Source organism: Pundamilia nyererei, unplaced genomic scaffold (assembly GCF_000239375.1).
Source record: "Pundamilia nyererei isolate P.nyererei 1_Seehausen unplaced genomic scaffold, PunNye1.0 scaffold00049, whole genome shotgun sequence".
Classification (NCBI taxonomy): Eukaryota; Metazoa; Chordata; class Actinopteri; order Cichliformes; family Cichlidae; genus Pundamilia; species Pundamilia nyererei.
In genome coordinates this window covers 1,675,800-1,692,301 of record NW_005187450.1, presented here as the reverse complement: position 1 = coordinate 1,692,301, position 16,502 = coordinate 1,675,800, and the positions used below count along the sequence as shown (strand labels likewise).

At 37.8% G+C, this 16,502-nt stretch overlaps 1 protein-coding gene across 1 annotated transcript in view; it reads right to left on the bottom strand.

Moving 5' to 3' along the window:
* The window catches only part of cntn3a.1 (contactin 3a, tandem duplicate 1), a 75,694-nt gene that overhangs the window by 41,407 nt on the left and 17,785 nt on the right, over window positions 1-16,502 (bottom strand). Inside the window, exons 3-4 of the mRNA XM_005732947.1 lie at window positions 9,710-9,842; window positions 6,516-6,691 (exon numbers count right to left, since the gene is read on the bottom strand). Coding sequence (XP_005733004.1) covers window positions 6,516-6,691; window positions 9,710-9,842 — 309 coding nt within the window. The remainder of the gene's footprint in view (window positions 1-6,515; window positions 6,692-9,709; window positions 9,843-16,502) is intronic.

The following is a 16,502-nucleotide window of genomic DNA, read 5'->3' as shown; positions in this document are numbered from 1 at the left end:
ATTATATTATATTATATTATATTATATTATATTATATTATATTATATTATATTATATTAGGCAGTACACACTGTCATATTATATAAAAATAATAATTCATGCTAGTAATCACTGTAAAAATCCATAACAAAATAATAACTATAAGATATAATTTCACTGAATCTCTTCTTCTTCACATCTATTATCTATTTCACACTGAACAGAAACGAAACTTTTAAGACCATTGCAATTTAAAACACTGGTAAGCCTGGAAAAATGACCGTTTCTGGCTGATGCGAAAATACAAGTTTCATCTAATTTTATCGGCTTCACTGAATATATTGAGATTTAGTAGAATCTGAACAACACAACTTCACAGGCATGCTTTTTTCTCAGACTATACAATGAGATAATGGCTAATGTCAGAATGAAAACATGCCTGTTGCATTAGCAAAGGCATTTGTTTAGGAGACTCAAGGTTAGTTAATCTTGTTTCAGGATGTAGGAATGCACACAAGAGTTATTAGGGGTTTTTTTTTAGTGCAGGAACTGGACAAATGAAATTTTTAGTGATGTAGTGATTTTTTTTAAATGGATGTGATTACAATCCATCATGAACAGGACATGAAAGTCATGTGGAGTTCAACACCTACATGAGTGCAGACATGAAGCCTTTTTTCACAGCAGACATTTTCAAAGTGTTCTGGTGAGCCAAAACATGGCACAGTGTAAGAACGACTGACCGCGAGCAAAAGAAGGATCCTGATAGATATAACAGTTTTTATGATTTACACCCATGGTTCTCGTAGGGATGATTATCATTCTTAAGACGACAGCGCTAGCAAGCTGAAAAGCAAGGAGCAAAACTTTTACATCTACCTAAACTTCCTACATTATTATAGTGAGAAAGGTAACCAACTATCTGATGACATTTAAAGCTAGACCTGCTCTGATAGCCTCACAGCAGGAGCAGGAGCTTTTAAACCTGCTCTATGTGTGCCGTTTGCACGTACTCACGTACCCTGTGTTTCTGGGTGTTGATTCTTCCAGACATGCTCAGTAGGTTAGGCTCTATTTAGGCCAGAGGTGTGAGTCTGTCTCTGTGTAATTGACTTCACCCTGCCTTTCATCCATTGTCAGCTAGGATATGCTCCAGCTAATCATTCAGAGGTTAAAGGTACAATTAATGGATGTTGGATGCCCTGCCAGAGCCACTACCACTGCTGGACTGGACAGTGTATCACAGCAACTTCATTTGCAAATACTTTGAATGATTTGATGCAGTTAATAGTGTGAGGAATCACACATTATTAAAGATAAGAAATATTATAATTATAAAAATTATAACACCCTGTGGACTTGCAATGATATTAAACAAAATGAGCTGTTTTCCTTATAGTTCCTATAATACAACTTTTCGAAATCTTTATTCTCCCACGTCGTAGGGCTTTATTAGAGCACAGCAAGTAATAATGTACCTTTAGGAACTTTTCCCCCCTAAATTCTCTAAAAGTAATGATGAAAATTAAAAATAACATTTTATGGTAATGTCCTGATCACTATAAAATGTAGGTGCAAAACTCTTTCTCCTTTGTAAAGCAGTTTAAATTTCTTTTTCTGAAAGAAGATGTGAAATGTTCGAAACGCATTAGCGTGTCACTTTTCTTGTCAATCTAACTGTGATTTAATTTACCGGCTACACAACGCTAAAAAAAGAACTACTTACTGCATTCAAATTGTTAAGAAAATAGTTGCAAGGCTGTAACTGTTGCAAGTATGGTGGATATATAAATATATTCTATTTATTTATAATACTATGTTTCAAAAATTTCTGGGCTCATACATTAGGAAAAAAAAACAGAGGTGCTCAGCTCACACTGGGAGTGAGTCTGTCCTGATCAGTATTCCTTTGGTGTATAGCGGGGCATAAATGAGCTAGACGCACTAAAAGCCAACAATGCCTGACAACCCAAGCTGTTCGGCACCACGTGCATCATCTTATCAAGCCCATCACACTGCACCTCCTTGTGCTTCTCCGTGGCAGGGTTCAGGCTATTTGGAGTGTTTTCAGATCCATGAAATTGGATATGAATTTGCATTTTTGGGCTAACTCTTTCAATGTGACCCATTGTAATGAACAAGAGGAAATTATAGAGAAACCAAAAAGTGAAACTACTCTGTCAGAACTGCAGCTCAATTATTTTCCCCAGCCATTAGACAAAAGGCATAACAGAGTTTTTATTGTCAGAGAAATTGCACCTACCACCTCACACCTGGATTTAGGATTGCAGTAACAAATGTCACATGTGATGCTGGCAACAAATGTGTCTCCCATTTTGCATTTTGACAACAAAGAGCATCTTTAAACTTCTGGAAGACTAAGATGAAATGTCGAGGTAAGATAAAATCCTATTTGCTAACACAATGGTATATGTGATGCATAATGATGTGCCTTGCTAAGATGATTTTTTTTAAAAATCTTGTTAATGTTGGAGAAAAGATTGAAAAAGGGCGGATTAGTATTTCCTGGTTAAAGTTCCAGATTAGTACATTCAGTGGAGTTTGGCATCACTACCATGTATGAGTCTAGCCAGGTAATAAGTTTGATGTCAAGCTATAAAAATATTATACTGTGTTACCATTTCTCAGCCCATTTATTTACTTTTTAGCACTGCCATTAACATTTAGTTGTTTTTGATGCAATAAATAATATGCTATGTAATTACAGCTTCACACTACAGTAAATAGTTTTATACTGTATGATTTTATGTTGAAGAATAAAAAAACAGAGCGGCTAAAAAATGATTTCAACTGTAGAACGATGAGTTACTCATCAGTATAAATTCTTTCTATCTAGTTGCTAAATAATAAGTGTTCAACTATCTTGCAGACGATGAATTGCAAGTTACCAATGAGGAAACCAAATAAATAACTAACTGCGATGACCACTGCTGTGAAACCGTCATCTTCTCTCATTTTGTCTGCGTCTTTTCTTGCCTCCCCTCCAATCTTTGTTCTCAGAGAAGAATCATTGAGTAAAACCCTAACAGCGTGTGATGCATGACATTTAAGGAGTGATAAACATCAAAGGAGCCTATTTCTCACCGCTGGTGTCTCTTGACAAGTACAACTGTTAAGTGCACATGGCCTTTCTTCTGCAAAAAGAAAAAAAAAAGAAAAAAAAAAGAAAGTCTTAATTTTCACCCTTGTCAAAAGCAGTGAAGAAGCCACAGAGCTGATGGAAATAAGAGGAGCAAACAAAAGAAAGACACGGAAATCTTAGAAGCTCAGAGAAGCTGTGAGACTGTGTAAAATGTCAAGTCCCCACATTTTTTGAAAAGTGGCAGCACAAAGAAAGGACTGTGAGAAAGTATGAAACTGTTCCATGGGTTTCCAGTTATACTGGCAGAGAAAACATGTAGTGATTAGTGTAACTAGTTGCCTCATAAATATGAAATTACGGTCACAGTTTTGCAGAACAGTATGATGTCACAGTGACATTGAACTATTAAGGCTATTCACTCCATCGGCATATTCAATTACACGTCTGTGTGAAAAAGTAATTAGAAAACTCATTCTTGGCGGCTTTTTTTTAAGGTCAGACAGGAGGCAAGCCAGGTGGAAGCGAAGGTCTGCTTTGTGCCCAGACCATAAAAAAGGAGAGCTATACAGCATCAATAAATTGCTAAGATTTACACTGCTAAGATAAGCTGTTACTGCTGCACAGAATGGTGCAGAAATGGTGCAAAGCCCAGGAAGATAGGCTGTAAGGAAAGTCATTGTTAACTAAGACTGTTTGAGAAGACTGCTCAAAATCACTGCGCCGCTAGCTTATGTAGCATTGCCTTTATGCCACAGGTGGGCTGCCATTTACATGTGGCTCCATTATTTAGGCTTAGTGATTGTATGTGTGAGATTGCTGGTTTGTATAAGCACAGGGGAAGGTGACCTTTGGGTAAACGCATCAGTCTATTTCAAGCGAGGAAGCTGCACATACTTAAATAACTTGACAGACACCTTGATCTCCGAGAACCCCATTCTAATCAATTCATGCTTGAGTTTAAGGAAACATCTGTCACAGATGTGATGAAATTCGCTGCAAGTGCTTCTAAGAATAGGATAAAGTGGGGTCACAGAGACCTTGAACTTTGGCCACAAAATCTAGGAACTTCATACTTGAGTACAAATTAAACTTTATGATAAAACTTGAAGAAATTCCCTGAAAGACTCAAAAGATATTGCCCTGATGGACAACCTAAAGACAACTCCGGTCAGGGTTATCTCCATTAAGGAGGCATTAAAATAATCATGTCGTATGCAATTACAGACGTGAATCTGCTCAGAAATCACAGGCACCGAGATACAAGGGAAATACATCCTAGATTGCGGTCATAAATACAGCTATTTCACCCTTCATTAAACACTGTGTTACCCTTGTGGCTCTATAAGCAGCAAAGAATCTAGGCAGCACCATGTTCCGTCTTCAGGACACACATTCAATACACTTTGCTTCGTTTGCAGGCCTTGCAATCTGTTATATAACGTTGCATCTTGCATCAGTGGAAATCCTTTGACTTACATAAAAAAAAAACATCCCTTGGGGATTAAGAAACTTAATCTGGCTCGATCACCAACTAAATTATTCCTTCCAGCACTCCCAGCAGGCAAGCAGAACCTTTTAAACGTGAACTGTGTATTGTCAACAGGATCAGGACCCTTTTCTACTTTTAGAGATTTAAGCCCCTACCAGATGGTAACAGAAACTCTTACATCATCCATCTTTCAAAGGATTAAAAATGTAGGCCAGCTCAATTATTATATATGCAATAAACTTCCATGAAATACAAATTTGATGATATTAGAACCATTAGATGGTGCAAATCTAAGACTTTAATCTTGTTCACCAACAACAAAGACTGATTGCATTGTTAAAGAGAGCAAAATATTCAATTAGGAGAACTCTGCCGTCGCTGTTCTGGATTTGTTTCAGCAGCAGTGCCTTAAAGCTCTGTGTGCAACGTTTATCTTTATATTCACTCTGTTCACACCATTACCTGGCCTTTGTCTGCTGAAGTTATTAGAAGAAGGAGTGCAATCCCCTTGATTTCTGAGAAAGCATTTTCAGCAATTCTGAGTCACAGTCTGTTACAAATGACATGATGCTGACTTTCATAACAGACTGCTCCTCTGTGAATGATTCCCTTGACCTGAAACCCACTCAATCACACAGCACACTTAATTAAGTTAAACCAAGAGCAATAAATAAGATGTACGACACATCACCACTGATGCTTGTCCTCATCCGTTGACAAAAGCAGCAGGTCTCAGGTCAGGCCCGGGCGATGGATGAGACCAATAACAATGACATACAGTTCAAGCCTGTCCCCAAAAATTGATAGGAAATGTGAATATGATCAACAGCCCACTGGCAACTCAGCACACAGATTTGCTCTATATGCTGAAGATTTAATGCTGCTTTGCGACAAAGAATTGCCAAATAGTTGCAAGATGAATATCTCTGGTGCTCTCCCGCCAAGGATCATCACTGTGTCTACTGTGGCAGAGAAACAGACATCAGAATCCAATCTAGCCGCACCATCTGTTCCCAGATATCAGGGTTGTCATTTGATATGGGCTGCCCATCAAGAGTGGAGGACTCAAGTTCACCTTGCCACGAGAGATGCCTTAGACTGTGGTCTTATAAAATGTGATGGATAAAAGCCGTAAAGAATCAGCTATAAGGGATCTGTCAAAGCCCACAACGCGACTGCAGTCTTCATCGCAGCAGTGTGAGAAGTTTAGAAACACCTAGCAGAGTAAACACTAGCACTGGAGCTTTAATCAGGGTCAAAGGATTCAATCATGAAAGGACATAAAAAAATGGCCCATTCATTTGGGTTTTCAATTAATAATTTCAACATTATGAGCCTGCTGTCTCTTGTTGCTGGCTGTTTTTGTTAAAAAAGCTCAGGTCTGCCAACAAACAATTTCCAGAGAACTCTACTGGGGCATTATACTTTTCAGTGAACCGCAGGGTCTGATGTTCAATGAAGCTTTTACTTTTCTAAGGCAGAATAGACTGAACTAAACTCAAATGAAGTGAAGTCAAATCTGAGTGACCTTAACACAACAGAAGAGAAACAATAAAAGACTAAAGAATATAAACTGTTGACAAATGCTGAATTAAAGGCTTTGTTGGACGTAACCATGCCAAAGTTGCACCCGGTATCCTGCAGCTTTCTTATAAAAGTACTCTACCAAGGAGTGCACTTCTACTCACAGTATATGCCATACTCACAAGGGTGTTATAGGATCAACAAGCAGGACCGGCTAAATTACCTTTTTCAATCTACGTTCTCTTATTAACTGTGAAAATAGCACCTACATTACTCACAGCAAATCCTGATTGCCAGATTCAGCTGCAATGTTTGGGCAGAATCCATTTTCATTTTCAAAATTGTAGTCTTCAGATCCAACCTCCACTGAGTGAAACGACTGGCAAACCTGGACACGAAAAAAACTGCGAATATACTTACATGCAACATGAAGGCTGGCCTCTCTGCTCACGATGGTGCCGAAAGAGTTCGATGCCATGCACTGGTAGATGCCGACGTCCTCCTCTTTATTAAGATGTGCGATGTGTAAGTTTCCTCCCATGAGAGAGTAACGAGACCCAGGTCTGGGCGTGATGAAAGAGTCGTTTAGCTTCCACCTGTGAATGCAAGCGCACGACGCATCACAAAGCCCTTTGTAAAATAATTTGATCTGCATAATAATGTCATGCACATAAGAAGAGTGTCTGGTGATAAGTTTATGATAAAGTCACAGACTGTTAGGGATTCAGAAACAAAGCCATATGCATCCATTTAATTCATACTGGATTAAATAAATATTAAAAGAAATGACAGTGACTGATGTTTGCTGCAGGAAACCTGAATAAATATACTTAAATGAGAAGCAATCATCAACAGTTATTTCAAACAGCTGTTTATTTCTATGTCTTTCAGTTCAAATGCTTCATGATCATTTTTTTCTATTCCATTTATTCCACAAGGAACATGATCGACTTTCAATATTTAAAATCTTTGGGCGACTTAAGTTGATTTGCATAATTAAGGTTTATGTACTAAGAAACCTGTCGAGTTCATGATGCATCACATGACCATTACCTCCTCAATGATTGCAAAGACTTCAAGGTTAAGTTTCCATTAAGAGTATCCCCTAAATGTTCTACAATCGATGTTTTGCAAAAAAAAAAACAACAGACCCAAAGGATAAAATTGTTCCACTCTGTTTCATAGCTACTTTTACATTTAGATAAATGTGGTCAGTTTAAGAGTTGATGATGATGGTTTTTGCCTTATAGTCAGCCAATGCTAGTGTACACAGGGCACTTAGAGTCAGGAGAATAACTGAGAAAAATAGGTATTAAAAAATTCTAATAATGCAGAATTGCAGATTTGATTAGATGATCACAGCTTGCAGAAAGAAGGAAGTTTGAGGTTTCTATTTTAGACTTTCTTGCTACGGACAGTGTTAAGGATTAAGGCAAACAGAGAGAGGGACACCACTGAAGGAGCGAGGGAACGGGGACATATGCAGCAGTGCGGCGTTCACCAGCAGATATGTTGGCTGGACTGATTAAACGATTTGTTTTGCAGCTAGAACAGAAGTCCAGATGACACAAATTTAGGGGCCACGTGACATCGTGATAGCTTGGTAGTTATAGACAAGTTAATTTGTCCTTGATACCTTGAAACAAACTTTCAACATGTGGCATCTTGAACCTCACGCTAAATCAAAACCACCGCTAGCTGGCACACGACAATAACAGGCCGTAACAATGCCCCCGATATGTCTGTCTAAATATCAGCCCCATCATCAAAAGAGATATCACAGCAGCTGTCATCAATCTGGAAATCAGTTACTGATGTGGTGTACCAACTGCCACAGTTGGTGGCACCTGCTATAATTAAAGAACTAATTAAAACAAAATTTGATTTTATGTGAATCCAGGCGTGCCCTCAGAACTTAAACTAAGAAGGGCAGAACAATTTGCAGATCTGAACTCGTAAACGAGTTTTCGTTTAAAAACTAAAATGACCAATTGCTTATTAAGTATTCCAGCCGATCCAAGTGATAACATCTTGTACATTCATTTCAATTTGTATCCATTAGGCATAACACCAAGGATCTTCAAGCTACATTAACGCCCGCATATGCTTATGTATGAGGGATCATTTTGAGCTATTACACATTAAATGCTTGGTTTTTGCGATTTGTATTTAATTACCCTGCCAGAAAACAGCTATGTAGCCCCATTTGATAGATTATAAATTAATAGCTTATGCGCTTGATGCACTTTAAAGTAAATCATTGCTTCTCATTTATTTTAATTTGTCAACATTTTAGAACTGTGCATTAATTTTTTTTTAGCACTGGGACTCCTCAGCTACACAGGGTATGTGTACTGAACAAGGACAACCTGCAGCAACTGTTTACTGCACCTCAATCCATCAAGTGATTTGCATCATGTTTATCATAGTGATAACCTCAGATCAGATGCCCCGTGGCAGTGTCTGTGCATCTTTACCAGTGGGACTGTAAAGAAAGCCTACAGCAGAAAGACAGTTTCTGTCATATTATTCCTATTGTGTGAAAGAAACTCCATTAATGTGTCGCTCTATCACCCAGTCTCAACAATGACATCAGAGAGGTGGTGCTTGACTCTCTTGATCTTTTCACTGGTCAGGGATAGCAACGACAGGAAGCTCTTTCACTGAACTGTATAGATCAATGTCAAGCTGTCAATGGTAAATGGACTGATTCTTATATAGTGCTTTCCTATTCTCCTGAAGCTCCCAAAGCGCTTTACACAACATGCCTTATTCACTCAATCATACAAGCACTTTTTCTATGCTCAAGTGTTTTTTTGTCTAACATTCACACACATTCACACACCAGTGGATGCATTGGAGAGCAAGTTGGAATCAGTATCTCAAGGATATTTGGCATGCAGACTACAACCACAAACCTTCTGCAGATTGTAGCTTCTACCTTCAGTCTACCTCCTGAGCTACAGCCACCCCAGAGCAAATATACAAAACACCTGCAACTAAGGGCAGTTAATTAATAATTAATAATTCACAAAGAATGAGCAATGACATCAAATCAGTTTTATTGAGGCGATAAATCCTTTTACCATAGATTAATATAAGCCTTATTATTAATGTTATGTTGCTTTTGAAGTGAACTATTTGAATGACAAAATAGAGCAGCCAACACTCGTGTGCTTGGTTAACAAGCTGCATTTATAAACTGTATGGCTGTGATGCAAGGACCTCTTAATTAGGGCTAAGTAACAGATTAATAGAATTTCACTTACCCAAAGTGGAACATAGAAATGGTTTTTCTATTAGATTCTATTAAAAAGGCTCCAACAGGCACAAACAGCACAAAAATACAAGCGGTCCAACTCAGTTACTGGAATTTACTGGAATTAGGGGAGATGAAGCTTAGGAAACTGTAATAAGCCTGTACTGGCTGTGACTGAGAGAGACACAAATGTGTTATTGCAGGAGGCAAGCATCTACAAATCACAGTTGTCACAGTTTATAAAAATAAAAAAAATATCCATGCTGTACAGTTTTTAAGAAAATTTCTGGCTACCTTTTCCGTCTCTGGAATATTACTTGGGAAGCATGCATAAAGCCATGTCTGCAGCTGTTACCTGTAGAAAGGAGGTGGGTGTCCCTGGGCCTCACAGCTAAACACCACCTCCCTGCGACTTTCGCCAGAACGAATGGGAAACACCACACTGCCAGGTTGTTTGGTAAACATGGGCCTCAGCAGGACTCCGCTTCCTGGGTGAAGAACCAACAAAACTAGATCAGCTTTGATGTCCTGCTAAACTGAAAACCACTTTGCACAGGGTTTTTTTTTTTCTGCAAGCAAGTGGATATTGAAGTCCTAGCGAGGGAGCGAGGGAGGAAAATTCTACGCAGGAGAAGCATAAACAGTACGCATTTCATGCATGGATCTTTCGATCATGTGAGTAGAACTTGCTTGATCCCTGCAGTACTGCATAATCAGCTGGTAACCTTCATAAAACTTTAATGCAAACATCTGAAGGTACAGACTTGTCAAAAACAAACCACACTGCCACCACACTTAAATTTAATTTAAACCCTTCAAACCTATTGCAGCCTTCCCAGGGGATGTCAGCCAATAAAAGATCTGAAGTAAAATGCCATAACAAACACTTAATTTGAATCTTTCTCTCTCATTTGACATGTCAAATTGTACCCTCGTAACTTAAAGTAAAAGACTCTCTGATTTCCAAAGTTGAGAGGGAGGAAATATTTGAGGGTGTGAGTGTGCTTTTACACATCACCTTGAATTACACTTTAAAGTATTTGTGCACTAATGCACTGTGTTGATGGTGGAGAACTGTTACAATACTCATTCCTTATGTGTTGCTTTATATGGACGAAACACCCAATACATATATATTAATTACAACAGTGTATTTAAATTCCTGGAGTGATAATAGAGAACCTTGATTTAAAAAAAATTTAATACAAGAACAAAAAACATAGACAACAAGGACAGGAGCATGTGTGACATTCGTTTCCTGGTTAATTACTAAGGTACAACAGAGATTACATGTTATTCATCAAAAGCATAAGAGTGATTCCTGTGGTAGTCAGTGCTTCATTACAATAAACATTTCTTTTTAAGGTGGAAGGGGAATTCATTTGTGTTTACCACAAAGCATTTGCATTTCAGTAATGGCACAGAAGTTGGAATATTTCATCATTAGGGCAACTAATCTGTATGAGAGACAGGTATCATCCTCGCGTCTCTGGAGTCCTGGGAGTACTCAAGATTCAAAATAACTCTCTCAAAGGGTGGAGATGTTTGACAAGGGACCTCATTGTTCCTTTCTGCAAGCATAACCCTTCAAGAAAGTTACACAGAACAAAAGGCTGTCTAATTATAATCTTTGTTACATGTAGCATGTCCCTCAAAGCAGAAAGGAGAGATGAATGATTACTAGAAGATCCTTATTGTGCAGCCTTTATTAAAATAAAATTGCACGGGAACTTGAAAGGAAGACAAACATGAGATGAATCATTTGCCTTATTAAAGTGACTATAAAGGATAAGAAAGTTTAGCAGTTTACATTTAAGAGTAAAATCCCACATTTTTAATATCTGTAATATTCTAAATATTTATAATTGTGCTATTTGTATATAGTACAGCTATTTCTTATATTTTGTAACTTTGTAATATATTTTATTATTTAATTTACTTCAGTCTGTTACTGTTTGTATTGTCTTGTAGCAATCTTAACCACATAATTTCCTTAAGGATTAATAACGTATTATGATTCTGATTTCAATAAGATAAACATTTATCTTCAACATATGTCTTAAGCCACCTCACATTTCTTTGAATTTGCAAGGAAAATGGGAAATGGATGAAGTAATTTACTAAAGCATGTGCAAACATCCTTGGAGCTTGAAAGCCAACTGCATTTTTAAATATAGCATGAAATCTCTTAAGCAAACTTTCTTGTAACTTGCATAAACAGTCTTCAGGAATATCTTTCCAGATTTCTTCTTCTTTGGATGCTTTTTGTTCTCTTCTCAGTCACGATGATGCTATACTGTTTCAATAATGTTCAGGTCTAGGCTCTGGGGAGGCCAGCCCAGTGTTCTTCTTTGTGTTTTTCTATCCAAGTCCGCTTTTACTCCACTGTTAGTGTGTTGACACTTTTTTCCTAATCCCATCAATTATGACAAGATCCTCAACAACACTGGCTGAAATGCAGCCCCATATCATAACAGAGCCTCCACCATGTGTCACAGATGGCTGCAGGCACTCACTGTCGTACCTCTCTCCTCACCTCCCTACATGTTGACAACGATTTGAATCAAATTTTTCAAATTTGATTCATAATTTAATCAAACCTGTTGCGACTGATTTTCAGTTTAGTTCCCATGTAACATCTCACCTGTTTCTCCTGGTTTCGCTTCCTTAACCCTAGAACACTATCGCTATAAATAGTAACACGATCACTAATGCCGGGTGATTTTTACCCGGTATAATATAACCAATGAAAAGTAATCAAATATATCAAAATATGACAACACATGACAAATTAGAGTGGTCTTCTTTTACTTTCAACTGTGCCATGTCTAACAAAATGAAAAATAAAACATAAAACAAAATAATGACTCTGGAAAGCTGGTGTTTGGTCCACCCATTCCTGGGACATTTGAGACTTCCCTGGTGATGGCACAGGCTCCTCGACACGCAAACAGCTGCAGGAGTGAGAAATCATGTAAATGTATTTTCTCGGGTGTAAATCACCCAGCGATAGTGTTCTAGGGTCACCTTTCCACTGAGACCATTTCTGTTAAGGCTTCAGTGAACAGTAGATGGATCAACCGATGGGGCGGAATTTATTGACCTATTTCTTAAGGACATGATTTCCAAATACTGTTCATCTGCTGTAGATGTTTGGGGTTTTTGGGTTGTTGTTTTTTTTAAGTATGCCACTTCTTTTTCTGTCCTCCACTTATCCAGTTTCCTCATTTTTTTAAAGTACACTTTGCACACCATGCTGAGATATGACAACATTTCGACCAATAGCTCTTTGAAAATCACCTTGTTCATGTAAAAAAATATTTTATGTCTGTCAAACTGTGTTATCTTTGGCATTTTTTATACATTCAACTGTTTTTGTGACAGGCTGCTAGTATTAAAGTTGCTAAAGATACCATTTAAAAAATATTCTTTGCTCAGTTGTCTGTTATGTGTGGACATAGCATTGGTTCATAAATTGAGTTGGGTGCCTTTTTATCTTTGATTGATTCAGAGGTCAGTGTTAAGTGATTTAATAAACAAACAAAATTATTCTTCTAAATCATTTCAGGTACAAGGACTGGACTGAAAATGAGTGAAAAAGCAACAAAGGAAAACTCTGAAAGACCTTCACAAAGGCCAGAGAACTTGTTTAACACCAGTTTAAAAATTGAAAGAAGGTCTGGCTCTTTGGGACTGCAATACAAAGAATTGGAGGGTGCCTCCAGACTTTTGCACAGTACTGTATGTTTGGTTATGGTGCTAAACTTACCTGATCGTTGCCAGCACCATGGCAACTGTTATTAAAAGGGTGAATAAGAATAATGAGAAGGGATTGAGTTCCTGGGGCTGTGCCTAGGGGGCTCAGTTCAAACTGATGCAAACTCTCTGAAACTCTTTCGTTGCCTTAACGGGAATGAAAGCAAGATGCGGTAGGGAATGCAGAATGACTGTCAAGCTTGCTTTCTGGTAATCGAACATTAAGGTTCTACACGCTACACCAGTCTGAAATCCACAGGCCCAAGAAATCAGTGAGAAATTTCTTTTCTTCCCAGGAAGGCGTTATTTTGGAGGTATATTTGCTGGCCTAAAAAAAGACATCTGGACAACAGAAAGTTTTCAATTTAAAATCAGTACTGACACTCTGGTTGACAGACTGTTACGCCTTGTAAGACATTAAAAAAAAAGTCAAAGTCATGCTAAAACCAGGCTGTCAAAATCTGATAGCAGGTCCAACACCAAGACCCATAAAATACAGAAAGTAAAAAGATAAAAGTTCTCTATCAGAGAAGCGCAGTGATCCAGAATCCTAACAGGAAGTTGGCTGGGGAATGCCGCAGGATAAAGCTGGAGGTCATTATGAAATAAGCCGGCTTTGCTCATATCTGTCACCTGCTGCCAGATGGTGATACGCGCGTGTTTTCTAAGACTCCTCAGACAACACAAGACTCAGCATCGGAGCAAAAGTGGAAGGCAGAGAGAGCTGTTTCAGAGGCTGAAATAAAAACTAATCTCAAATTCAATACTAGCTGACAGCAAATGAATTCCTCCAGCTTACCTCAGCATGAATAAATAGGCATATGGGGAGTCAGCTGTGGGGGAGGTATCGGCCGTTTGTGAGGCCCCAAATCCATTAGTTTCAGCTCAGGGTTTTATGCATCAAATAAAAAAAAAATGAAAAAAAGCCAATCTTGCTTTTTAAGGCATCTTCCCCGCTGTCCAGGCCGATAAGGTACATCTTTAAGGTCTGTCATTTAGGAACAGCAAATGCTACTCAGTTTGGTTCAGGTTATTTCAAGCACAGTATGAGTTTGATCAAATCTTATTCAAAGGCTTGAAAAATGTGGTAGTCTTTTTTTTAATTCATGAAAAACCAAAATATTGAACTATAAAGAATAAAATAATTAGAAACTTCACTAGAAAAGAGAGGGAAAATTAACACAGTCTTGTGATTCAAGTGCTACAAACTTACAGAGAAATACTGCAAATACATAAAAAGAAAAACAGGAGTTAACAGAGCTAATAAAAAAATGTGCCAGCCAATACTGCTGTGACTATCAGCTGGGGTGTGCTGTGCTGTGCTGCATTTTCACTTACACTGTCGTTGTAAGAGAAATGTGACATGAATGTTCCAACCATGTCACCACATCTTCTAGCAAATCAAAGCTACTGCATCTCAAATGCAATAACACCAATTGCACCAAGTGTTTCCAGAGCTGTGTACACTGGGGAAACAGAATTGATTAGGTCCAAGTCCATATACGGGAGTAACAAATTAAAGTTATTTCTTTGTTGTTCTCTGTTGTATATTGAATGTCTACATAAAGACAGGTATATATTGTTTTGAGAAGGATATTTTCATCTAGTTTAATCAAGTTTCCTCCTGTACATGAGTAAGAAGGTCATTTGTCAACCATCAGATGTCAAGATATAGTAATAGGGATATTTATTATAAATGTGTAGAATGTTTTTAACCACAGCCATGAATGCCTGACCATTTTTGGTTTTAATTTTCGTCAATGTAGTATAGATTTCTTTCTTTCTCTACAGACTAAAAACCTAATATACAGTGATAACCCATATGGAAAAGATATATATAAATCTTATAAAGTTTGTATCTGTCTTGTGTGAAAACAGGTATAAGAACCCTTGAAGAATTATATAATGAAACTTGTATGTTTTGGAAACTTACTAAAACAATATATGAAAGTAATGAGAAAGTGGCCACTTTCATGAGTAAATCATATACGTTTTTACTATTTCTTTTCCATATGGGAATATAGTGTGAAATCTGTGTAAAATATTGTATTTGTCTTGTTTATGATTGCATACGCTCTAATAAACTACGCTATATGAGTCAGTTATGACAAAGAAATCCCTGAAAATAAATGACTGGGGAAAACCAATCATTTTCATTCATTCTTTCGAATAAAAACTAATTTGATGATAATTTAAGAAAATAATTACAATTGCATCTTTGCTGCTACACAAGGTAACAAACATAAGCTGTTTACATTCGTGCACAGGAATGCTGACATGCTGTGACGCAAAAAGTAAAGTCAATGTCTGCTCACAGCAGTTCTCCAAGCTACTGTTTTTCTTCCATCGCAGATATATATTACTGGTAATGTATTTATAAGATGCATGTAAAAAGAGGGAGGGTTGATGTGATCCAGTTATCAGGGAGTCATACAGCTTAGCCTCACTAAAGTTTTATTCCAGGGTGATGCAAAGGAGGCTTCAACTGACTGTCAAGCTGTGGGCTCAGGAGAAGCAGCAGCCATGGAACAGTGGGCTCTTTTACACTGTGGGAAGTTTTGTGAGGAGTGCTACAACTATATCCACCCTGGGAAACTTGTGAGTGGCATGAGGTATTGCTGACACTGATATGACCCCACTCTAGGGCTGTGCGATATGACCAAAATCTCATATCCCGATATAACAATTCTATTGCCCTGATAACGATATAAATCACAAAAATGTAACATTTTCTGTAAATTCTGTGAATCTCGGGCAGCTCGACTTGCGTGAAGTGTTTCCAGCTGGGCGTCATGTAGCTGGAGTCGAGTGTTTTAACCGATGCATGAAACTATACATTTTTAGACATAAGTTGTAAAGGCCGCCGTTTTCTTTGTGAGTATTTATTACACGGCGTGCTGCGGGGAAAAGTCTGTTCTAACGTTTGAGTCTAAGGTTTATTTTTTAGCACCTGGCAGCTCTTTTTTTTACTTCTCATCCGTAATTAATATTCTTTTTCACGTGATTCAGTTTATTTTGAAAAAGTCTCAACAGGATCTTGAGCTTTATTGTGAAAGGTTTATGTGGAACATAAACAAGCGGACACGCGATGGTGTTACCGTCGTTGTTGCTAACGACAACGCATAAGTAGTGTGGTTATATAAAATATAAGAGAAAGAGAGAACTTTAGGAAATTAATATAGCCACTACAGTGACCATCAAAAAGATGAAAAAATATTGCTGTAAACAGTTTATTTTGCGACACCACGAAACAAACGATAGTGTAAAATGAAACGATAGACATTCTTATATCGTCATCCGATATATATTGTTATATCGAACAGCCCTACCCCACTCCTTGTGTAACTAAAGTGGTACAAAGTCAGGTACATTTCCAATGGATGATAGATTGT